We start from the raw sequence: 27,380 nt of genomic DNA on the forward strand, positions 1-27,380 counted from the left end.
TAAAACAAGTAGTTTTTAAACTCACACTTTATAAGTAGTTGCTGGGTGGTAACATGTAATGAAAAATAAAGAAAACAGTAGTGATGGCATGCAAGGTTTAGAAGATAGCAGCTCAAAAAAACATGTGGGATGACCCTCTATTCCACAAACTGACAAAGTGCAAACATATATATTCTGATGCTTTCGCACCAGAAAAGTGTGGAGCGCTAAAACAAATATTTTTTTAAACTCACCCTTTAAGTTCTGTAAATTGGGGCCTGCATGCATGCATCCTGGTGCCATGTGTTCTCCAGGTAAGTGACACACATGCAGCCATACACATGATGTAAAAGAAAATGTGATTCATCAGGCCACCTTCTTCCATTGCTCTGTGGTCCAGTTCTTATGCCCACATGCCCATTGTGGGTGCTTTCAGCAGTGGACAGGGGTCGGCATAAGTACCCTGACTGGTCTACGGCTACGCAGATTCATATTCAAGGAACCCCGATGCACTGTGTGTTCTGACACCTTTCTATCAGAACCAGCATTGCATTTTCAGAAATTTGAGCTACAGTAGCTCTAATGCTGGATTTGACCACACTGGCCAGCCTTTACCACCCAACATACATCAATGAGCCTTGGTCGCCCATATATATAAACCTTTTCAGTGAGTTGAGTCACATGTTAGAGAAATGTTTGTTTCAAATATAGGTAAAAGATCTTTATCATTGGATTTGTGTTCACTGTCAATTAACTCTCTAGATTGTGGATGCCTAAATAATCCTTTACTCTACTGACTGAGTACACTGGTGACAGCTAATGTCAATGAACGTAAAGTAATCAATTTTAATGAAACCTTTGATCTATCGTTCAATGGGCCATAAGTAAGTGAAAATAGCATCATGTGCCACACACAACTGCTCAGTAAATAGCCTCAATTCCAAATGGTACTGGATAAACTAACAAGGTCAATCATCGTTATTTAAAAGTCATTAGCTAGAAAGTATACATATACATTTACAAGTAAGGAGAGAAAACCCTACCTAACTCTGCAGGGGTGGCACCTTTCCATCTTTTTAAGTTTGAGTGTCAGAATGAAGTCATTTGTCAAGGCTCAGCACATTGGATACAATGCAAAAATAATAAGGTCCTGCTTGAGGTAGATCCTTGGGAATGCTTCCATTTGCCCCACATAAATGCCCCAATGCCCCATAGCTGGTTGTTAGTGCCTTCATTCAGGGGAAATCTGCCCTGAATTTTTCAAGTTTTTTGTAATACGAGAGGGGAGAGGGCACAGAAGGCAAAAGGGGGGGGAGGGGGAGGAATACAATCCATGTTCATCACAGTACAGGCGGCATAGAATGCTTATCAGCGTGAAACAACAATAATGAAAGTGTACAAACAAGGATTAGGCAGAACAGAGGTGGGGTCGCGAGGAGCCCCGTCCGCACTGCTCAGCCCCTGTCTAGTGACACATCAAGATGCAGTATATGTGGCAAACCTGGAAGGGGTAGAAGAAAAGGGGGGCAGGGATGGATATCAAGGAACATAGGGGGAGAAGGGGGGCATGGACAAGAGAAAGAGGAAGGAGAAAAAGAAGAGGAGAAAAAATAAAGAGGGGGGAGGGAAAGGGAGGGTAATGAGTGGAGAATCACTTAGAAGCGGTTTCCCAGGCCAGTTACAAGGTGGGCGTGGGCGACAGGTGGGGCCGTATATCAGGACTAGAGAGGTATTGCACCCAATGAAACCAGAGACGGTGATGCTTGTCAGACCTGTCGTCAGCCGAGCACATCAACTCCTCGAGGGCTCGTCTCTGCTCTACCCGCCGGATCCACTCCCAAATCAAAGGTGGGGCCGGATCACCCCAATGCAGGGGAATCAAGGACTTGGTGGCCAATCTGCCCTGAATTTAAACCTTTTTTTTATTCCCAGCTAAACTAATTCACAGTTCACACTTTTTTGCATGTATTTAATAAGAAACGCATTACTAATACAAAACTTCCAAATTTATGGCCAGAGTGACAACTAATGCAGTCATTGAGAAAAACAAATGGAAATTTTGAGTCCCCCAAATTAAAAAAGGCAGAAACAATAGTAACCATATGTTTTGTTTGTCTATGAAATTATGGTTTAATCAGAAATACCTAATTTTTATTAGCTAGGCTATTTTTAGACAATTAATTAAGAATTTCTTATTGCCGCTAACATATTGTATTTGGTTGTTAAAATGTTACTGAATCTAGAATTGTATTCATAGAAGTTTGATGCTTATTAGAGCTAAGCACATACTAGATGAATATAAATAATGTGGAAGTAAATTCTAATTATAATATTATTTAATCATAATTACAATAACTAATAGGACATTGTTTATTAATGAATGTTTGTGTCATACCAAGACTAGCGTTTCATTGCTGTCCAATTTTTTATTTGTCTGCCACATACATTTTCATATTCTAAAACCTTATGTCATACCTCCAAGTCATTCATCATTGTTTAGACTTAAAGATAGGGTCACATTATATATATTTTTTATTCCAATATGTTTATACATATTGTACATTAACTTACAACACTGCACTTCCACCTAACTTTTCTCTCTCTGGGTAGGTAACAATGAATTATGGGGTACAATAAAACCTTCATTAACCTATAAGTTGTTAAAATCAAAAACTCTTGTGATGAGCTTTATATGAAAACGGATGTTATCACTCCTCTTTCAGAACCCTAAAGAAATGATTTACCTGTTCATCAATGGTGTAGGTTTATTCTTTCAGTTCACTGTAACAGCGTCAAATTTAAAATAAAACCCGAGCTTCCAGACCCACCTCTAAGTACCCCAGATCTATCCAACGCACCCTTGGGCCACCTGAAGGATGGACAGTGAAATTAACTGACCACTTCCTTGGCACTAAAAGTGCATGCTGGAATAAAAATATGATTATCTTTTGATGCTATCCATCATTGTTAATAAATGCCCTCGAGTCCCATGGTGCCTGTCCTTTAATCCCTGAGGAAAGGCAACCTTTTTCCGATAAGAGGATTTTTTGTGATATATTTCCATTCCAGGCAACAGAGGCTACAATGTATCCTCTACCCACTTGATAACACTAGGGTAAATAAGTACGTATACATGCATACATATAGTACAACACATGGCCATTTTAGAATGTGTTGCCAGTGGATGTGAATAGTCTGCACAACCTATTAAATTCTTAAGTAGAAGTTATTTTTGATTGATTTCAATATATTTTTTTTTAATTGGCAAATTCCACAATCATTATTGGAATTGAATTTCTGGCTTCACACCATTTAATCATATAAATAGCAAATATCACATTTCTAACTCAATAACATCTCACCAGAGACTTTGGGAATGAATGAGTCCCCATGCTGCTGTAAATTTTGTACGCACATCAACTCAACTATACCTTTTGCATGAAAAGTGGCCTTATTAGTTTCTCTTTACATTCGATACGGCATGATTAGTGTTTAGTTATTTATCTTTTTTAGTTAAGGACAAAAACAGCTAAACAGCATCCACCTTTTTTGTAATATCATGGTGCTGAGTGCACATTGCAAAGGGAAATCCCAATGGATATGATCATCGCCTGTGGTACAAAGTTGCACCTAGCAATGGAGCAAAAAAAGATGTCCACTGATTTATGTCTAACACTGAAATGTGGGGAAATGGTCACATATCTCATATTTCAAGTTAACCATAATAGATTAGTAGTAGACTTGTAGTAGGCATAGTATGCTTCTTGTTTACTCATCATAGCCTGGTGTATCATTTCCATTAAATTCTCTTGGGTAATGTATGATAAACAGAGAAGCTTGCATTGCTATTGGATCAGCTGCTAATTTCGGAGGCCAAACATTTGCTTTGAAACACTAAATTATTTTATCTTCTTAGAAGGCCATTGATGTCTATTGCCATGGAAACTGCCTGTTTGGATCTCTAAGAAGTCCATCATAAAGAATTTATTTCTTTTGATGTTACTGTTAACCTTCTGTGTGCGAACAGTTCTACTGTTACCCCATGAATAATTTATCATAATCCTTTTTCCATAATGAATTTAAGGACAGTTCACTACATTAACCTTTTCTACAGCCTTGCCTTCTCCTCAGCCAATTACTTCATCAGATCACACAGATGCACCTCTGCCTAGTTGCTTTTCTTCTCAGGTGTTTCAAATACAGGGTTGTCTTTGGTGATAATGAAACCTTTGACAATCCTCAGCTGGAGTCCTCCGACATCAAAGACTGTAAGCTCTTTAGATCAATCTGCAAGATCTAAATCTCAGCCCAAGCTCAGTTCCAATTCTGCTCTTAAGAATCTGCAAAGTTTTAAAGGCAATGTAACGCCAAAAGGTAAAGAGATAAACACCAGATAGTGAAACGTGAAAGTAAAATATTAAAAAGGTACTTCCTCACTGTACTGCTGCAGCCCGCAAGAGAAGTTTTAAAGGCAGAAAGACTTGCTTATGGGTCTCTAGAGATATTTGGGCCCAGGGTGCCTGCCCTATTTTCCCTGAGGAAAGGCAGCCTTGTTCCGATAATAGGAAGAAAAACAGAACATTTATGTGAACATCACACACACATATTTTAGCATCATTAAATTATTTATAACATGTTCCAGTGGTCAATTACTTTAAAGATATTTATTTTGAAAGTTATGGACTATTTTACATCTAATAATTGACATTTTGGGATAACAGCAGTAAATGTATTACTAATTCACTCGCCTCTATCTCCTTCCTCTTGCACCAAAAGAGAGGACTAATGTTTCTTTGCAATTTCATTTTTCAAACTAAGCAAAACCAAGCATAAAACATGATTCAACAATTTTCAGTACATTGTTCTTTATGTATATGCAGCTAACCATAGACTCAATTTGCCATAATATATATATATATATATATATATATATATATATAGATATATCCCCAACAATAAAGATCAACATTGATTGTGTTATATATATATATATATATATCCAAAGAAACCACACACTCACGTGTCTTCACAAATAGTTTAATAGTTTCTTCACAGAACCATGTCTATTGACTAAACTGCACCCAGACGGTTGGATGTATCTACATCTAAAGACTGAGGGCAGCGAATTTGGATTTTAAAAGCTGCGTCACCGTTCTGTGTCTGTAACACTAACGTTACAGCCTTACAGACTCAGAGCGGCGATCAGTGCAGCAGCGGATTACAGACCTGGATCTCCTCACTGTGTGATTCCTCATCTTGGCCTCTCCCAGTGACCCCCCCCCGCCCTGTCCGTACATATGACAATGAGTGGGACACCTACTGCTATTTTAATAACAGGCACATCATTTAGTCTTTCATAGACATTAAACAACAAAAGTACTTGTTACGTTGCAGAAACATATATTTATATTTCATATTTAATAGCTTACAATCACGGTGTTAATGAATAAGTTTACTTATTTTTTTTTTATACACAATTTATATCCTTGTAGATTTTTTGCCTTGCCAGTATATGTCTACACTTGCCATATATTGTAATTCAAAATGTATGAAATTGAGATAAATTACATACAGTAATTGCTAAATCTTTGATCTTGAAAGCGCATTCAGTTAGATTATATGTCTCTTCAATTACAATACTTTTGTATGACTCATAATTAATGGGTTGTAATCTGAAGGGTAAAGCAGGGAATGTAATATCATTGAAATAAAGTCATTGGCATCTCCAGATGCTAGGTACCTCAAACAGCCTGGCTCCTCTATGTCTAGAAGTTTGTGTTTTGTTTACACCTGTAGAAACCATTCCTTTGTAATCTGGTAAAATAATTATTAATTTCTTTTGGTGCTTACATTTCATATGAAAATACTACTAATAAAAGAAGATAAAAATAAATCTGTAGTGATCCAGGAGTAAACAGAATGGTCTACGCCTTCCATGAAGATATAAGTGAATGGTGTTTGTTTTTTTCAAAAGCTACGTGCCTGAATCTAAAAGAGATTTATCAAGAGTCTGTAAGCTATTTTTGGAAAAAGAATATAGTGAACAGATATATGATCTATCTATCTATCTATCTATCTATCTATCTATCTATCTATCTATCTATCTATCGTTTTGTATCAAGGATTCCTACAATGCTTGTGATATAAGTTGTCAAGTGTTTGTTGAGTAAGATGTAAAGTCACATCTAGATCTATCCACTAAAATGTTACAGTGAGCAGGAGCAAAGTTGAACGAAATGGACTTAATATTTCAATTGCATCCTTAATTCTGCCTTTTATGCTAATATCAAACTTGTATTAACTCATCTGCAGCTCAGTTATGTTGAAGCAGGTAACAAAAGAAATGGCCGTAAACTGATGTCTTACAGTATACTTCCTGTAACATTGCGTGTATTATAATGTAAGGCGTGGTCTCAAGACCAGAAACTGACACAAGGGAGTTTTCCCAGAACAGAAAATAACACTTTTGTAGAGTATGTATGATTCGACTATGTAGTTATGTCTTTGTACAAACTGGCACGTTACATTTTAGTAATAAGTTAACTGGTAATAAGGAATATTCCCAATAAATTGTGCCAAATCTTTATGTATCAAGTGCTATGTTTATTTATGTTTTTATGTTATTTATGTTTTTATGTTGTTATGAATGTATTTATATGTTTATAAATGTTTATAAATAAAAAATGAAAAAAAAAATAGAAAATAAAACTTTCTGTCCAATTCTTTTAACTCAGTTCTCGTGGCTTAGGAACAGTTGCTGAGTGTTGGTGTGGCACAAAAATACATTTATACTGCCCATAAGGAAACATTAATTAGATACCCTTATAGCTTATGTTCCAGCAAAGCTCTTGTTATTACAAGTAAAAGATCCTGCATCTGTAGTATCTTATTTATATATAGATTTTTCTAATTTTAGAGACCGGGAAAGTAAAGATTTGAATTTTGAGAGCCCGATTTCGTTTTCCCTAATTTTTTTTTCTTTTCTACAGTTACTATAACAATCTACACTATTGTGGTTTTTTTTTATATTTTTGCCCCCATTGTGCAAGTGCCCCTTAGTGGATTTATATTGTGTTGGACAGTCGATGTCTTTTCTTTGGTTGCAGCTGCCTATTGTTGGGAAGTACTTTTTTGTTATCACTGGGTGATCCCTTATGCTTATCAATTAGAAATACATTCTTTATTGATTGGTTATTTATAGATTGTAAGTTTGGAATTGCAAGGCCTTCTTCTTCTGTACTAGTATGTTTTAACGTGTTTTATTGTTATTGTCATTTTAAATTGGCCTTGTAAAATATTTTCACTGTCCCCTATCGTAACAGTGCCATAGAATCTACTGGTGCTATTTAAATAAAATATATAAATAAATATAATTTATTTATAGATAATTCCTCTTATAACACACTAGCAATAATATTAATATTAATTAATGAAGTAATAGTTGTCATGATTGCTTTTGCTTTAATATATGTGCTAATATGACATTCCAGGTAATATGATGCTATAGTGTCATCTAATGGCTAAAGGGGAAAAAGAAACCAATAAAACATAACTTTTAATGCATACAAGAAATACTTATAATAGCAATTGTCCCTTGCATATTGTTAGATTCACTAATGACCATTAAGATGAAATGTCAAAATGGTTAAAACAGTTAAAAACCACCAAAAAAGATCCTCTTTTTCTTGCATATTAAGGCATTTACCAGTCTTGCAGGGGCACATAAAGCAAATTCTAAGTGCCCAAAAACACATATCACAAAATAAATGCCAGACCAACTGTGCAGATGAAGTATTTAACTCAATGACAGACTAATATTTATCACCAGGCATTGACTGGCATGTACATGCTCAGGTGTGATGGCCTAGAGAATGGTCAGATAAAAAGGAACCGCCAACTAAATTTACCAGTATAAAGAGATATAATAATCTGCACAGTTAGAAAAAGTGGTAATCTAAACATCATCTACAACTGTATTTTTTATTCAGTGGTTGCACATAATGAAAACTTCATGACATAATTTGTTTAACCCCTTAAGGACAATGGGCGATCCCTAAACCCATTGAAAACAATGCATTTCGAGGCCGTACATGTACAGACTTTGTCACTAAGGGGTTAAAATAATCATCCTTATAAGGTGAACCTAAGGGATTGCCAAATAAAATCTTATCAACAAATAAAAAATGTATTAAAGAGTAGAAATGTATTGAAAGGGAATATTTGGAAGGATTTTTTTAGAATTTGAATTAAGGAGCAGAGAAGCATTCTTTTGAATACCACATGAATTTACTTCACTTTAAAACATATTTTCCCAGAGGAATGGTCAAAACTATAGTGATTTCTGTTTGTTTACAGTCACCGGCATTTCCTGGTTAGTGATGCCCACTATGGCAACTGAAGGCACTGAACAATTCTACAGGGAACAATACATGAGTTGTTTGCTTTATTTGTTCTTAAAGGCTGTAACCATTCTACTAAATGCATTCCATTTTCTTTTTTTTCAACTGAAAAATCTGAATATTAATTTAGGAAAAAAAGAAAAAGCCTGAATATAAGACGACCCTATAGGAAAAAAGTTTTACCAGTAAATGTAAATTTTTGTAAACTATATAAACTATTTTTTTTTTTAATAAAAGCTATGATTGAGAAAAATATTTTGTTTTTATTTCCTTTTGTTTTCCAACCCCCCCACTTATGCACATCTGCCCACAGGCTTGCCACTCTGCCCCATAAATGCCTTATACCCCCCTATATGCCACTGTGCCCCATGATATGCCTTTTAACCCTCTAAAGGCCACTGTGCCCCATGATATGCCTTTTAACCCTCTAAAGGCCACTGCGCCCCATGATATGCCTTTTGACCCTTTATATGCCACTGTGCCCCATGATATGCCTTTTGACCCCCTATGTGCCACTCTGCCTCCAGAAATGCCTTATACCCCTATATGCCACTCTAGCATTTAGGGGGTTAAAAGGCATATTATGGGGCAGAGTGGCATAGGGAGGTATAATGCATTTCAGGAGGCAGAGTGGCATATAGAGGGTTAAAAGGCATTTCTGGAGGCAGAGTGGCATTAAGGGGGTTAAAAGGCATTTCATAGAGCACTCTGCCTACAGAAATGCCTTATGCCCACCATGTAACACTACCCCCCACCCACACACACTTACCGGTGCTTCCAACTCCCTGCTGTGTGGTCGGGGCAGCGTGTAGACGTCTACGCAATTTGCGGAAGGAGGTGCAGTTAGCAGCGGGGGTTGTCTGCGTCCATCACGCAGACCTTCCCCGACTATCAGAGAGAATTCCCCGCACCAGCTACACACAGGGGAGTCAGAAGCACTGGTAAGTTTGGGGGGGGGGGCATAAGACAGGAGGATTCAGGTCCCCTGCAGCACTGCTTATAAGACAGCACTGATTATAAGACGACCCCGATTACAGGACGAGGGATCTTTTTCTGAAAAAAACCTTGTCTTATAATCGAGCAAATACGGTAATTGTGTGGTACATAATAGCATTCTGATCCACAATTATTGAAAAAAAGCAATTAAGAATATATTTTTTTCATTAATGTAGAAATACTAATTCTTTTATCAAATTGATACCCCTTGGAAAATGACCTCCCCCATGCAGTATTTGGTAGACACTCATGACACAAATCATTCACCTACTGTCTTTCCTGCCCACCAACCTAGCACCCTATAAGGTACCTTCTTTTCTACTAATGTCCACCACTCATCCACTTCTTGTAACCTGTTGGGTCCCTCTGCACATGGAAAGGGGTCAGTCGAGTCTCACTTGAAAGAAATTTTTTTTTATCACTTGAACAAATAATATCAAAATGCAGTAATACATCAACCCAAACCAATAGACTGAACTGGTCTATTACCAGATACAGCTGGAGCCTACAAGGGTCGTGAGTATGATAACAATGCATCGGGTGCAGCCTAGGTTCACATTCGACCACACTATATTCTTGTGATTGTCTATTATATTAGATTATGTATATTATAGTGATTCAGATAACTACTGAAAAGCTGTACAATAATGGACACCCTGCAAAGCATCTCTTCATAATAAATCAGGCTGTATGTTAGGCTGTATGTTTCCAATTGACTAAAAGTTATTGCAGTAGGGCCATCTTGGTCAACACGCTCACAAACTGAACAGTGTGTTTTTGGATACTTCAGTTATTCCATTATTAATTTTCCAAAAGAATATCATTGTGTTTCTAATTGTCTTTACTTTTTTTGCATCTAGATGATCAGAGCATCTTGTAATTTCTTGCTTCATTACCTATCTTAACCCTCATCCCCCCTTAGACTATCCGCAATCTGGCTATCATTCTGCATGCTTTGTGGAAACAGCTCTTTGTAATCTCTGAAGTGCTAAAACTATAGTCTTTTTCTATTGTTATCTTATTAGATGACTCTAACATAATCTGCTGTGCATCATTCTGCTACCAAATATTGTGTTCTTTCGGTTATATTGTTATGAAGGCAATTTAAGGATGAAAGAATGATGCCCCAAAATGCAATGTCAGCAGTCTGAACATGGTTTTTGAATACTTCTTTCAACTGCAGTTTTATAGATGCCTTCCCTTGCTGTGGTCCAACGATTCCTGCAGCCAATCAGTAGCAGGAAAGCACTCACACTGAAATCAATTTAATGTTTGCTGAACCAGCCCTGAAGATTTTTTTTATTACCCTCTACACTACCAGACACATTTATTTCTTGTTGTTGCAATTGAGTACATGCACTTTGTCATTCAACTAGCATGACCTCACCTGCAAAATCAACTTGCAAGCAGTTCCTCAGGTCTGGTCCTCAATCAAACAGAACCCTAAACAAGATGCCATCTCCCCTCCCACAAGCACACTATGCCTTGTTTTACACTTAAACATCTTGTTTCTTTAAATCATATGAAGGATTGTTTTTTCTTCTTTATATATTTTCAGAACAAAATGAGCTTTGATGAAAATTGCTGCTTCAGCAACTATTTTCTGATTAAGAATGTGGTTAGCTTCAACAGTATTACAAATTTTAGGAAGTAGAAACTACTTTTTACAACCAATGTGAATTTCACAGGTTGTCACCACTGAAACTGATTCATAACTGGGAATGTATTGTCTTCAAGATAAACACCAGATGTTTTAAATTCATTTTATTGAAATTATTCCTTAGACCAGAGCATCTCTTAGCGTACCGCATACCTTTTGGGAAATATGCTATGAAGTTCATAATTATATAAGTATAATCAATAATTCGGATTGAAGGATTGCAGTCAATGGGTGGAGATTATGGCAATAAGGATTGTCTTTAAAAGTTTATGTTTAGACAAGGTGTGGGGGGTGGATATATAATTATTAATTAATTTTGGGCACCTGAGATTTTTTGGGATCATTCTTTTAATCTTATAATTACTTTGATTATATAATAATCTGGCTATTCGGATTTTTAAGGCAATTGCTTACTTTTAAGAAAGTTAATTTTCTTTCCACTTAATTTTTCCACTGAACTTGGATTTATATCAACAGGGACCAGCTGGACCACATCAACAAGAGGTGGGAAATATATTATTTTTTCTTTTCCTGAATAGAGGTGAATTCTGTCTTCTTCAAGAATCTTATCCCTTCTAAGGGGAAATAGTATAATTCATTATTGCATATGACGAAATTACAACAATAGCTTACAACATATAAATAGGGCAATTATGTAAAAGGTATTTTTACTAGACTTGTTTGTCTTCGTGGGGAAAAGAAATCTTCGTATTCCACGAATATTTGCCCAAACCGAACACCGAATATTTGGAATACGAAGATTTTTTGTGTGTACATTCTTCGTGTACCGGGGTTAATGCAGTACGCACTATGCAGCAGCTTTGGCGCCAGGATTTTAGAGGTACATACGAGCAACTCTATCGGTCGCCGGCAGGGGTCTCCTCTGCAATCAACCAATGTAGTACGATGGCGGTGGCAAAACGTATAAAAGACACACAGCACAAAGAATCTTCGTGTACGTCTTCGCAGAGAGATCCTGACCCTCCTCAACAAAAACAGCACATGGGTCGGAGTCCTCAAGATCAAGGATGTTGTTAACAAGGAATGCAGGGGAGAAAGGGCAAAAGTACAGAGATACTAGACAAGAGAGGCACCACTACTTTTGGACAAGCCAGAATGTGAAGCAGCAGAACAACATCCACGAAAGTCAGAACCACATCAACAGAGGTGCAGGGATGCGGGGTGCAAAAGGCGGGGATGTGGGACATCAGAACTTCATCCACAAAAGCAATTTGAGGTACCAGGATGCAGGGTGTCAGAGCCTCATAAAAAAGGAGATTCTGGTAATGGCAGCACTGCATGTGTCCCCTCCATGAGCATGAAGTCCAGGATAAAAATAAATGGATCCCCAACATTTACACTCAAGACATTGACATTCCTGCTGCACCGTTTATGATCTGTCATATTTTTATTTTTTTATTTTGAGGGGCTGGATGGAACGAATGCTGGACCCCCATTTTATAAAAATGGCAGCTGAATACATTTTGGTTGTAAATGTAAAATACAGAACTTGGTGGCCAAATGGCTGCATGACAAATATCCAAATAGCCTTAGTAAAATACTCAGGGTTGTCTGCTTTAAAGAAAAATATAGGTTTGTGTGTTATTGATGGGTTCTTTGTTAACTATGACAATTGCAAACCAGCACAGCATCTGCAAAAAACAACAACTCAAGACTGGGACCCTGTTAGCGTATGTAACTTAAATTCCTGTGTTTTCATTTCTGTCTCTGTCCTTTCACCTACTTTCATGTCTAGTGGCCATGCTCAGCCATCCACAACTTTGGGTGCATGTGTGAGCATGCGTGTATACTTGTGTGTGTGTGTTTGAGCATGGATGTGTATTCTGTGAGTGTTAGAGCATACATGTGTTCTGTGTGTGTGAGCATGCATGTGTACTTCTGTGTGTGTGTGTGAGAGAGATAGCATGGATGTGTAATTGTGTGGTTGTTTGAGCATGGATGTGTAATTGTGTATGTATATGAGCATGGATGTGCAATTGTGTATGTGTGTGTATGTGAGTATGGATGTGTAATTGTGTAAGTGGGGTGAGACGGAGTGTGTCTTAGTGAGTATGAGTAAGTGTGTGTAATTTGCTTTAGTGTGTTTTCATGTGTTGTACAGTGTGTTGAAACTGGGGCAATGGGCAATGATGGCTCTGACTAGCTGTTGAGGTTGGAGGGCAATTTTTCTGCACCAGGACCATGTGGTTTCTAGTTACGCCAATGTTCATAATTTGTAATTAATACAATCCCTGCAATCAACGAGGAGAAAGGGGGCATTGAAGGAAATATCATGTAAAATAAAAAGAATTTTAAAAAACTAGCACATGCGTATAATTTTATAGAGTCATATATATGATTTTGTACAGAAATGCTGTTGACTGCTACTCGTTTGGACGCTGAGGGCTGTTATGCTAAATGGGTGATATAACATATTTGACTAAACTGTACAATTTACTCAGGAAAATACAAGTGGGAATATTTTAAAGGTTGTTGATTGTATGTATTTTTATAAACTTCAAACATTACTTTTAATGATAATTGGTTTGGAAGCACAAGGCTTATTCTCAACAGAAACAACCACCATAAGAACACTGTATCTTCAAGTTTACGCTAGACTAGGATTGTCCTGGCCAACTCAGGACAATTGGTAATCATGTTCAAGTAGTCATAAAAAAAAACACAAGTAATTATTTAAAAGTCCTTTGAGTCTATTATTACATTATGATCTCAGTCATCAATCAACAAAAAAATAAAATCATGGATTCAACAAAGACAGATATATTTGACTTTTGTTTTGGGTTTCTGACTGTACACTTCAAAATATATAGGAAACCAGAATAAAACTGGTGTATAAGTTAGGATACATGTAAATGTAGAAAACAGAATAAAATAGAATAACCTTCAAAATACTAATCAATAAATATATTTCAGTACAAACTACTGGAGGAGAAATCCATATTATATTGGTTTAAAACAAAAGCGAAAGTCAAGAAACCCTTTTAAGGGGTAAATGAGAATGTTAATTTTAGAGGATTAGGAAAACTCCAATGTATTGAACAATCTATTTCCTTCAATTTACGCTGGATAGGTTACACGTATAGAACGTTCACAGCAAATCAATAATACTATGTCCGGGTTAGTCTCTACATAGTAATGGTATCAGGAGAGCTCTGCAAAAACAAATAACATTTTATCGTGAATAAAGCTTATATTTCTTCAAGGTAAGCAAAATAATATTGAAGACGTTGATCACATAAATATAAAGAGGTTAATCTGGAATTTATGTATTTGAGAATTTTTCTTTTGACCAAGAAAATGTCAGAATTTGCACTTTTAAAGGCTAGTGGTTTTGCAATGCGTTTCCTACAGACCAGCTAAAAAAAGGATTATATTATATGAGGTTTTAGCTTCCATATATCATAATAATGACATCTAATAATAGAACCCCAATTCACTGGTGTAATGAAATGGTCCCCTTCATCGAAAGTTATCATACGAAGGAATCCTGATACAACTGGAGGAGAATGTGCAGTTCAGTGCAAGTCAATTTTGAGTTGCTGAGCAGGCCTTTGTATGCAATATACTATACACGCAAACTATGCAGCTCTCTAGGGTACTGTGCTAATAATGGGCAACACCATTAGGGTTTTTCATTGTTAGCCAGCAAGTACATGCGGGAACCTTTTACAATTTGCTTTGATCGGTTGTTTGGTAAGTAAAAATCCAAAGTTCAATGAACCCAAATATCTGAAGTGTCTGCACCTTTTACATATACAGTGTATCAGTCTGGTTGCCAAGATGGAGTAGGAAGATATTTTGGAGAAATAGGAAGTCTCAAAGACCTGCTGGGAATTCCATATTGTATACCAAGTAGCATCCAATTCTGTCATCTATAAGGCAAGCACAACAGGCAATCAATGTATCAATGGAAAAATACTAAAACATCCTAAAGTTTATCTTATGATTTTAAGAGCTCTGTATGTTGATGTTTCAAGCCTGTAATGAATGATCTGTTTTCAAAATTAGTTGTGCAAGAAATGAGTAGCAATTTCTTTAGTGAATAAAGAATATATTATTAAAAGATATTGCCATGTCTGTATTGCCATGTAAAGAAAACATCCGTTTCCAGCCGTTATTATTAACATTAACAATGTTCATCACTAAGCATCACCCTTTTGAAACCTTTTCGAAGGCATGACTGCACGCTCCTGTTACAATGCATGTGTTAGGAAAAGCAGGCACTTGCCTGCATTTGATCCATGCAGGGCCTAATCATTCCCACCTAAAACATACCTACTAGACTTGTGTATTCAGATTTATACAAACTTTAACTAAAATTTTGTAAACAAAATTTGCCTGTTTTGTGTGTTTGTACGAATCTCCAATAACGAGGAGGGACCCAACGAAATAAATGAAATAAATGGCAAAACCACTGAAATTGCAATGTGTTTGCCTGCTATAGATGAGTCACCTACTATCTCTCTCACATACTTTCTGGGTCGCTTGCCAGTAATTACAAGATGTCCAATAAATTTGACAGGTGCTGCTTATTAATTATTAGAAAAGGCAAACTCCTCAGAAAACGATGCAAGAGGTTACAATCAGCAAAAGAAAAGTCGGTGGCTAACTATTACAATGCCAGAGATATCTACACTGAAAGAATTGTACCTCAGATTACTCTTAAGCTAAATCTGTAATATCTTTAAGAAGCTCAACCAAAAAATGCCTTATAATAGAGAGGTGCACAGATGAGGAAAAGAAAAATCTTAAGGGTTATGTGGACCTCAAGTTATTTCTGCTGGCAGGCTGTTCCACATATCCACCCCCCCCCCCCCGTAATGTAAATCTTCCTTACCTTTAGTACCTTAGTACTAGAGTAAGAGATTGAGCGGTAAAGATGTGAGTATGTATGTTATAGTTAGTGTGTGTTTTAGTATGAATGTGTATGTTTGTGTGTTAACACATGTGTTATTGCAAGAGTGTGTGTATGTGTTAGTATGTTGCAGGCAGTAATTGTATATGTTAGCATGGGTGTGTAGGTTTGTGTTAGTGTGAGATTGTGTGTGGAATGTGTGCTGGTGCTTTGCCCCCCCCCCCCCCCCCCCCCGCCAGAAGGTTCCAGCCTCCCCCTGGTAGCAAAGAAACAATTATTAAATTGTAAAAAAAAAACATTCTGGGGCATTAGCACACCTTGTTTATGTGACCCTTTTCAGATGCCTATTAACAGACGCATTTAATACAAATAAGTACACAGTAAGGCTTGACCTATGAGCCCTCCGAACTGGTATCCGGTGAGTTGCCCATTTGAGGGATCAAGCTGCTTTTCAGTGTTTCCAGTGAATGAAAACTCATGGGCATTAAGAGCAAAACCATGCGTGGGCTGCTGTAATACTGACAATTAAAGTAATTGCAATAATGCATTTAACGTAGGGAACACTGTTTGTCTCTCTTGATTTCTCTTTATATATTTATCTTTGTGTACCTGCATGGACTTCTATATGCATTGCACATCTGTCTATGTTCACATAGAGACCCCACCATAGACAAGATTACTGTTAGCAATCATTACTTTTATTTATATAACACCAGCAGATTCCATGGGACAGAGAAGATATTTAACAAAGATAAATGATAACACGTCTTAAAACATACTGGTACAGAAGAAGAGGACTCTTCTGGAGTGATACTAAAGGATATTTAATCCTACACCTGATTATCAAATTTAAGGCAGCCTAACCGAATGTGATGACTGCCCCCCCCCTTTTGCCTTTGCCGTCTGAGGACAGGACCAAGCCGGGAAGAACCTGTGCTTAACAACCGTCTCCCCCAACAACAAAAGGCAGCAGCGCAGCTTCCTTGGAGAGTCTAGGAAGGAATCGGTTATCCTTTTTCCTTGCAGGAGATGTAGAGATCAGGAGACCGGTAGCCTTCAGCAGTAAACACAGTGTCTGCTTTAGGGCATCGCAGCATCATTCCCTGAGCACCCACATACACACACATGCACACACATACACACATCCACACACACATCCACATACACACACTTTATAGAATGTTGTGGCATCTCTTATTCTACTGCAGCTTCTCTCGGGAGTGCTGCTATTAGTCTTCTCCCCAGCTCCAGGGATTGTTGGTCTTGGTTTGCTAGTTCTAGAAAAGACAGGAGAGGTTGATGGTTCCCCTGCCATGTGTGAGAGAGAGACATCCATCCAAGAGTGAGGGCACTTCTCACTCAACACACCTCACTCCCTACTCGTGATTCTTGCACTGGTGGTGGCGGTGCTACAACCGGGAGCTGTGAAGGAGGAGGCGCCATTGACAGAAGGATTGTCAAGGGTGTGTGTGTGTGTAAAAGGAGGGGGGAAGACCCTGATCCTCGAAGGAAAACAAATAGAAGCGAGGAGAAGCGGTGTCTTGGAGGAGAGCACTTTGGATCCCTGCTATGTTTTACTTTCGTTCGATCCGTTTCTCGTCGGTGTTCGCGCACAGGGCATGCAGCCGCGCTAAATGATACACCGCAGCACGTCTCCCCTCCGCTTCTTTCAAGGGGGAGAGCATCTGGGGCGGCAGTGCCCACTCGTTTCCTTTCGGTGTGCGGTGTGTGTTTGTTCCTCCCCTTCCGTGGCCCTCATATGCTCGGGGAGCCTGTGTGTGTGAGAGGGCGGACCTGCTCCATCTCCCCTGCAGTCACACGCAGGAATGGCTCCGTCCCCGAGGAGGCACTGGAGTCCAGCGAGTAAAACCGCAGGAGCCGTTGGTGCTGATGCTGCAGCTGCTGCTGGTGTCGCGGCCGCTACCTTTGCCTCCAACCACAAACCTGCCATTCAGATGCCTCTGCTGCCTCCGCAATGTTTGTTGCTGGTGCTGAGCTTGGGATTTGGACCTGGTTTGGTTCGTGGGTCCAGGGGGACCATCATCGAGCAACCCTCCAACGGAACCTCGTTGTCCATCATGGGCTTGATGCCCCTCAGCGAAACGGTGGCCAAGGGAAATATAGGCAGGGGTATCCTACCTGCCGTGCAGCTGGCTATCGATCAGATCCGCAATGAATCTCTGCTGAAGCCCTACTTCCTGGACCTAAGGCTTTATGACACAGCGGTAAGAGCCTCACGAGTGACACAGGTTCCCCTATATACACATATACATTTGGGGAGACGATCGGCTGCAGAAGTTGGGGTTTGAGTGGGGGGTGTCTCTCACCCTATTGCTAAACTAGTAAACAACGAACAGGGTTTGTTCTAAATGGGGCTGCAAAGGTATGCATTTCACTATCTGGATTTTGGGGGGAAGCACCTACAGACATGATCGTAGTCAGGGAAGGGGTTAATCTATAACCTCATCAGACACATTGGCAAATAAATATGTGTGTACATATATATATATATATATTGATTAGACACGCCCCCTTATATATGATGGTTTAATGTATCATTTAGTATATGTTATCTAGTATTGAAATACTTGCGTGGATTCAATAGAACATTAGAAAAGCACCATTCCCCGAGTGGGAGTTCGTACAGTGATGGGGAGAATGCAGAGATGCAGCAGATCTCCTCTGTATGTGCAGGAGGCACCATGATGCAGCATAGGTACATACTTACCTTTGCTGATTGGGAGATGAGGCAGTATCTGCTTTGGCTGGAAGCTTTTATAAAGCCATGCACAACATTTAATCCCTTCACATATGTTCAATTGGAATTTTTTTTTTTATAGAAATGTTTGCAAGTCCTCCTCCCTCCAGCACCTTCAAATAGCTTTATCTCATCTGACTGAGCAACAGATGCACATAAAATGCTTCTTAAATAACCCCTCAGGGAAGCAGTTTTTTATTCCAGCAATTTATTTATTAGAATGAATAAATATGTGGAGCTTTGTGATTTAGATCTGTGTTGTAGATGAATTTAAAGACAAGATCCGGGGGTGGTTAGGAATGGATGAGTGTCCACTGCAGGCTTGAGATCTCCTAGGTGTATGTATGTACTGAATACCAATCAGTGTTGATGATGTTGTGCCATACTCATATGTTATTGCATGTTGATTTGGTAACCCAATACTTTACTGCACCCCCCCCCCATTGCATCAACATCACTTAAGTGATTGTAATACAGTTATTCTTTGGTGATTATCTACCCTATTTGATCAAGAGATGCGTTGTTGTCTGTAGGTAATAAGATCTGTTAAAATAATGCATCTCCTCTTTAATAAACATGGGACACAGTTGCTGTTAAAGCCATCTAATGTCAACCTGAGTGATAGTTTAAACAAAACCATATAAGACTGATGATTACATCACTGTATACGTTTATGTTTCATTTTGATTACAACGAAACTGTTGCCAATCAGTAGATTTTCTGTAAATGCTTTTATTGCCTGATCTTGTAGGTACATATTGCTAAATATGTCTCCTACAATTTTGCTGTAGATTGAAGGTGAGCTAGAAATATATTTTAGAAATCATTGGGAAGGCTAAATTAGAGATGTATTACTTTATTTTCAGGAGATTTTTTTTGTAAGACCAGTAATTATAAAACTTGGCACATAAATGCATACAAGAATTATGCTTTAATAACCAATGGTGCATATATAATTTAATTTGATAATTATGACAATGGATTACATTTAATTGTCCTGTTTGTTCTTTTTGAGGAATTAGAAAACTATTTTTCATAATTTTCACAGTATTATTAAAATTATAGTGAAGGTTTTTGGGAGGAAGCTGTTGATTGAACAACTGCCTGAAGATGGCAGTCATTTCTTGTTGAGGAGCTGGTCACCATTTCCAAGGAAACAATGTGAAGAAAAAGAAAAAAAAAAGTGAAAAATTGAACCCATTTGTAATCAGGTTTTTTTCCCCCAATCTAGTACTTCATAAATGGCCACTATCTCACATTAACCAATGCAAGCATATATCTGTACCAAACTGAAAATCTTAACATATACCTCTAAGAAGATAAAACATACAATATATTGCTTATGCCTTATTATATTCACATGGATTTTCTTGGCTTTCCTCAAGCACATAATATATTGAAATTATGGTAACCCTTAAATTCTTATGACACATAACACTAAATAAGCACCTTCTCAGTTACAGCATCACTCAAAGTAAATAGCTCTTTAAGAAAAGTGAGTTGATAAAACTAGTTAATAATATGTATGGTGTATAAATATAGTTTTATTACATTAGTTAATGTTATTCTGTGCATTACATAAGAATGACCATCCATCCTTGTACTATTCTACCTTCTTTTCTCTTATATTTGAAGGCAATTTATATATATATATATACTTATATTTATATATATATATATATATATATATATATATATATATATATATATATATATATATATATATAGGATATAGAAAGCATTTGTTAGATTTCTTATGTATAAAGTGTTCTAGATTCTATTGTAGTAAAATGAGAATATGATTCCAAACTTCCAAAGTGAGAGTGATTTTAAGACATAATGGATAACATTTAGTTCTTTCTGTGGGTTATTAAATTACCAATAAAACAGCAGAATGATTATAATTATCTGAGTGCTTAAAATCACCATGTTTATTTTAATATTAGCTACTGGCGTTGGTAAGGGTAGTGCTGCTAATTCATTCTTTAAAATGTGCAATCTGGTCTTAAAAAAACAACATTAAATTTGCAAACAGCAAATTACTTTACAATTCAGGATGTTTTTGAGCCACTTGCACTCCACATCAGTAGTTTAAAAATGGTGAAGATCTTACAGTGGTATTTTTATTATATATATATATATATATATATATATATATATATATATATATATATATATATATATGTGTGTGTGTGTGTGAAAATGTCACAAATTGTGGTAGATATATGGATTTGCAATTCATTATAGACTGAAGTCAATAAAAGTAGGGGCCACATACTATAAAGTTAAGGGACTGAAATCTTTCTTGTGGTGTGAAATCTCTTACCTTTTCTGAAATCTTGGTATTCATGATTATGTGAGAAGTTGCTTTACCCTCCCCCATTTTGTATGGCTCACAGAAGTTGTGAATTTCAAATTTCCATTGAAAACGCTGTACCTGTTTCTGAGTTCTTTCATTTGTAAAACCATTTACTTGGGGAGTTTGAATGAAGACATTTGAATTGTCCTCATCTCTTATCAAATATTTTTATGTTCATATTCTGACTTAATATTTTTGATTAAAGTGGATTAGTTTGACTGTGTTATAAACAAGGAATAAACGTATGTATATTCTATACTATGAGGAAAGGTATCTTATATTACATTTATCCATATAGTACTGTTGATACAATAGGGGCTGATGAAAAGTATTAAAGTGAACACAATTTAAAATTGATCATACCTTGAATATCCATTTAGATTTAATGGTTTTACAGGATGGCCCTGCTCCTGCAAGCTTACAATCTATTAACATCCTTTTCTCAGGATCTGCTGACTATTCTTTCCATTATCTTTGCCCTATTGTTAACTTGATGATTGTTGTTGACTGGTTCTGGCTGCCTTTGTAAGACTGGGTGAGCAGAAGGGAGATAACTTGGCATTCAAAAAAGCAAAAGCTATAAATAGTTATAATAAATGCATTTAATTAAGATAAAGGCTGTGAAGTGACAGTCCTCTTTAATGCAATAGGAAACCTTACTAAACCTTACTTTAGCCTACCCAAGTGATTTCACAATGGTATATATATATATATATATATATATATATATATATATATATATATATATATATTATTATTTATTGTTTTATATAGCTCCATCAAATTCCGTAGCTCTGTACAATGGGTGAATATATATTATTATTATTTATTGTTTTATATAGCTCCATCAAATTCCGTAGCTCTGTACAATGTGTGAATATATATTATTATTATTTATTGTTTTATATAGCTCCATCAAATTCCGTAGCTCTGTACAATGGGTGAATATATATTATTATTATTTATTGTTTTATATAGCTCCATCAAATTCCGTAGCTCTGTACAATGGGTGAATATATATTATTATTATTTATTGTTTTATATAGCTCCATAAAATTCCGTAGCTCTGTACAATGGGTGGAATATATATATATATATATATTCACCCATTGTACAGTGCTACGGAATTTGATGGCGCTATATACAACAGTAAATAATAATAATATAGTTATGACTTTGGTATCAATTAGACTAAACAAAACCTATACCATTATTTTACAGTTGCAAAGAGATACTCAACATATGGAGGTAGTAAATTCTTTCTGAGCAGGGCGAATAAACCCTAAATGTGATTTGCTATGTTTTAGAGGAATCATTCTCCGGCATAATATTAATCGTGGGCTAATCAAAAGTACTGTTTAATTGCTTACTGTGGTGATTGTTCCACTTTACTCCAGATTTACTAATATAACCCAGTGGGATTATGTTTAAAAGGTGATTCTGGTGAAAAGTGGCGATAGCAATCAATCAGTAGACTGGTCCAATCATCAAGGATATTCCATTAATTGGAACAGTGATCAGACCACTTTTCTAACTTTGTTACAGACTATTTTTTTTATACTTAACCTTCCGTGTTGTTGAATCATGTGCTCACTCAAGAGCAGGGGAATTTGCTGACAATAAATGCTTTAGAGATTACCGTATACTGTATGTAGAATATTCCCACTAAAGATTAACGTGGCCCACAGCAGATGTATGATGTATTTTATTTGGCAATAACATTGCTGAAATAAAAATACATTATAATTCTGTTGAAAGACATATCGAGCTTCATTGGGTATTTGTAGGAGGATACAGAGAATATGTTTTCCTTTCTGAAGTGCCACTAAGTAGTGGAATGAGTTACAGGTACTTGTTATGTAGCAAGGAGTAGAATTCTGTTCCTTGATTATGCCAAATAGTCTTATATAATAAATGTTACATGCGCGTATTTGACACTGCTTAGACAGCACTTTCATATGCATTCGCTCCTCACAATCCAGCACATTTTCCATTCACAGGTGTTTAAATCAATTCAGAATACATTACTTTGCATTTTTGGTTGCATTATGGTAACTTGAGTTGTTTAAGGTCAAATACCTAAAAGTAGATGTATAAATGGAACTTGTGTATCACATAATCCATGTTTTTATTTCTGCTTTTTGCGCAGAAGTGTAAGCAGATATTAGGTGACCCTGGTGAATAATAGCTAATGATAGGGAAGGAGATATTTGTCAGATCTTTTTTCTCTCTTTTTTTTCCTTCTTCTTTCTCACCTTCTTAATTATAATTATATTATTATATGAATATAGATAGATAGATACCTCATCTTAGGTTCATTATTAGGTCCATCCTGTTGCATAACTCACACATCCCTCTTAAGTAACATTAGAGTTGATTCAATGTCAACAGGTATTATATATATCAAACGTTTCTTTCTCATGTATGATAAGTATGGATGATATATATAGAGACATTGTAGCAATGTGTATTTATGATTGTAATTAATTCATGTACGCATATGTCTGTGAGAAGTGTGGAAAAGATTAATTTAGGTCTCATCCATCTTCAATCTTACAAAAGGAGGTGCAATTATCATTATTCTTATGACTATTAGACTATAACTATTAAGACATTAGTTGGCAGACTTCTCTCCAGCCTTTATGAACATTTTTAGGTGCTAGTCTTTTTTAAGGGGAATGAATCTTGACTTTTTCAGTCCCAGACAATTGAGTATGCAGTTTATTCTACTTCCTCTGGTACTGCTCCATCACTCCCTTCCCTTTTAGCAGATATATGTATTAGTGATCACACATTTAAAGTAATTAGATAATGGTAGACTGTCCATACACAGCTTCCATAAAATAAGCTATTAAAAAATATCTCCACTTTAACTATACAAAAATTAAAAGCTTTACGTGGTTTTGAGGATTTAATTTTGTATGCTAAAACCTCTGATTATGATGATTCCCCTTTATGATTTTATTGAATAAACTATTGATCAAGTGCCTCAAAGATGCAGTTGCCCTTCTGATTTGGTGTGTGGAATATTGTATTACTAGTAGTCATGGTATATAGGATCTACAAAAGATGTATGATCATAGCTCCCCAGGACATTTGCTCTGTTTATTTTTTTATTTTCGTCAGCTGTTTTTCAGCTGCTTTAGTTGTTACTGGCATCATGGACTTCCATAGCAGCTATGGAATTAAGGCTACTTGAGCAAAACATACCCTTGCGCAATTCTGAGTCACAAAGCATCATCTGTGACTGTAGGAAAAACACTGAGAGAAACCTCAAGGTGTGTGGAGTCCCACATGGACCTTTCTCTTTAACCTTGTACATCCTTTCAACTGTCATGGAAGGCAAAAACAGCTAGGACAATGAAATATTACTCAGCAAAGTAACAAAGTAGCTCTCAGGGAGTTCCTGTAAGGGCATCAATATGATTATATATATATATATATATATATATATATATATACATACATATACTGTTTCAGTAAAATGGCCACTAGCTACTATATATATATGTATATATATATATATATATATATATATATATACTGTTTCAGCTGAAACACACAGTGGGAATTTCAACTTAATTGATTCAAATAGCATGTGTTGCAAGTCCAACAAGAAGTAATAATATAACGATTGTCTAAAATGATGACAAATGCATCTGATAAAAGGATATATAAAATGAATATTTGCATATGTCAAGGGCAGAAAAATATTTATTGCCCCCAAAGAGATCTCCTTTTCCAAGTGTGTATTCATTTGGGGCACTCTAAACTGATATAAACTAATTATTTTAAAATACAAGAACAGAAAGCACTCTACAAACCATGGCATACAAGATAACCTTAAAGAGATTGTCTGGGATGAGGTTTTAGATAGTTAAGTATACTACAAACACAACCGTGTTATGAATCATATTTTGTATAACAAATTAGCATCTCTATGTTATGCACTTAAGATTTCAGTTCTAATCTTTTAATTGTAAACTTTTTGGATCTCCAAGCAGTAATGATCACCACTAATATGCTTGCACTTGCACATACACCCACATAATGACAAAAAGGGACCCTATACGTTAAAAAGTTAAGAATTAATTCAATTGAAGTGACTTATCCTACAAATCACAAACAACTCTACATTGATATACACATCCCTTATGCGATGATGCAAGTGAATGCATGTCTTTAATGTGTAAGTTAAACTCAACTTCCAATTTACACGCCCTTCACAAACTTAAACTTAAATATCAAAGAAAATACATATGCCCAGAGACATGTGAGTAAAATATAATAAAAGAACCTTATGAAGAAGCTTGATGCCTAACCGAACCTCCACATGACACCCATTCACTATGGCTGGAATGGCTAGTAAATATAGTTACTATTCCACCTATTACATATCTGTTGTCATGGAGGTGGGCTTAAAGATTACCCGATGGAGAGGCATGGTACCCAACCATGACCTTCTCTCTTCATCCTTTTTGCTGTGGGTAGAATGGGGTTTTTCACCCATCTCCAAGCACTGCAAGTAGGAGGAGAAGATGGGACTAGATCTATCCAATGCAACCTTTTTATGTTATGCAGGAAGTTGGACAATGAAATAACTTTTTCCCCTTGGCAGTGAAAGGGTGCAATGCTTAAAAAAAATCTTACCTTGAAAATGGTCCATCAGTGATCCATGATGCCCTAATTCATCTTTAGCCCAAGATAGGTTCTATCCACCCATACAAACAAGGGTTAAAAAGAGTCAGATGCTTCAAAATAAATGTAAAAAAATTGAATTTTAAAATGGCCACTAGCTACTCAGGAATGGTAATATGTTCTCCAATGCACAATATGGTTGGAGGATGCATTAATAGATGAATAAATAATATACTTCCATTATAGTTCATGTAGGATACAATGAAATCACAGCTTACAACTAGTGGGTTCATTATTCCAAGATATGCTGCTGTTTTTCAACTCGCAGTAGCTTGACTGTGCTGCAGTCAGGTTAATACGGGTTAAATTATCTTAATTATCTTAAGTGTAAATGTGAGTTGTCACTAGCGAATGTGAGTTGCTCACTCTTGTGAGTTTTTTGCTACATGCTTGCCAAAAAAATATCATAATAACTGAGATTTTATGGAGTCTTGGAGACATGACTGAAAGGTTTATTGGAAAAAATGGGACCTAAATACAATATAACCTTTGCTTCCGTACATGGCTGTGTGCTGATATTAAGGATGGAAGAGCAGACAAAGCCTGCAGTGAAACATATGTAGAAAGTGATATTGCGTCCTCTGGCAAATGCCTCTTCCATAATTTCAACATTTTATTGCATTGTAAATGCAGATTTTACTGAATAGATCAGTAAATGCATTAATATAACATGAATCACTACTATGTATCAGTGTGCACCACACCAAAAAAAAAAACAATTGACACAATAGATGTACGGATGGGATGTAGGATGTTAAAACGCAACATGATAACTAATATCTAAAAACATCAAAGATGGCAAGATTTCACACTAGGCCAACTAGACATGTTCTCAATTTCTAGTATATGCATGGCTTAATAGCAGACACATCCAATCCTTCGCTGCTTACAAAGTTCTATTATATGGGCATCACATGATAATATTATTTCTTGAAGACATGCTTTCAATAATTTCCTGTTATGTATGGCCCTTTGTTTACATACCAATGAAGGTATACAGTCTAGAGATAGTTTGTTTTAGCCTTAAATGTAAGGGACATATGTTATCAGTGTGCACATTTCCATATGTTAATACACCTCCTATCTTCTCTCCCCAGTCAGAAAAAAGTATGATTGAGGGTTGGTATGGTCATTTACAATGGTCACAAGATGACAAGATTAAAATGATAAACACGAAAGAATTGTCTTACCTTATGGGAGCTGAGGTCAACTTCTTTTGACAGTTATTTTCTTCAAAAGAGAACTTTGAATGAAGGTGGAGTGATGATAAGATGATGGCCACCAATTTTGGCTAAGCCACCAACATTAGGAAGACTAGTCCACTCAAGTTCAAATCAAGATTGTTGGACCTTTTGGGGACTTACAGCTTGTTAGATACTGGGTTTGGGATCTGATATAGATAGTATACTAAAAGATAACATGATTCAGAGAACTGCACTTTGATCACATTAATTGTTTTTTTTTAATAAATAGAAAGAGTTCCTGTGTTACAGTGTTGCCTAAAACATTCTTGTTGAGATGGAGGTGGAGACTATTACATCTTTAAAAATCACGCCCTAAATTATATTTAGTAATTTATGCATTGACTAATAAATTAAAACCAAGATGCAAATGTCATAGTTTTGCCACAATATGATTAAACTTATAGTTTAGTT

At 36.4% G+C, this 27,380-nt stretch overlaps 1 protein-coding gene across 1 annotated transcript in view; it reads left to right on the forward strand.

Moving 5' to 3' along the window:
• The first annotated feature begins 17,736 nt into the window (after positions 1 to 17,736).
• The window catches only part of LOC149302575 (gamma-aminobutyric acid type B receptor subunit 2-like), a 240,097-nt gene continuing 230,453 nt past the window's right edge, over positions 17,737 to 27,380 (forward strand). Inside the window, exon 1 of the mRNA XM_089482242.1 lies at positions 17,737 to 18,135. Coding sequence (XP_089338368.1) covers positions 17,737 to 18,135 — 399 coding nt within the window. The remainder of the gene's footprint in view (positions 18,136 to 27,380) is intronic.

This window comes from Sceloporus occidentalis, unplaced genomic scaffold, assembly GCF_023333645.1.
Source record: "Sceloporus occidentalis isolate IW3139 unplaced genomic scaffold, rSceOcc1.0.p SCAF_18, whole genome shotgun sequence".
In the NCBI taxonomy this organism is placed as follows: domain Eukaryota; kingdom Metazoa; phylum Chordata; class Lepidosauria; order Squamata; family Phrynosomatidae; genus Sceloporus; species Sceloporus occidentalis.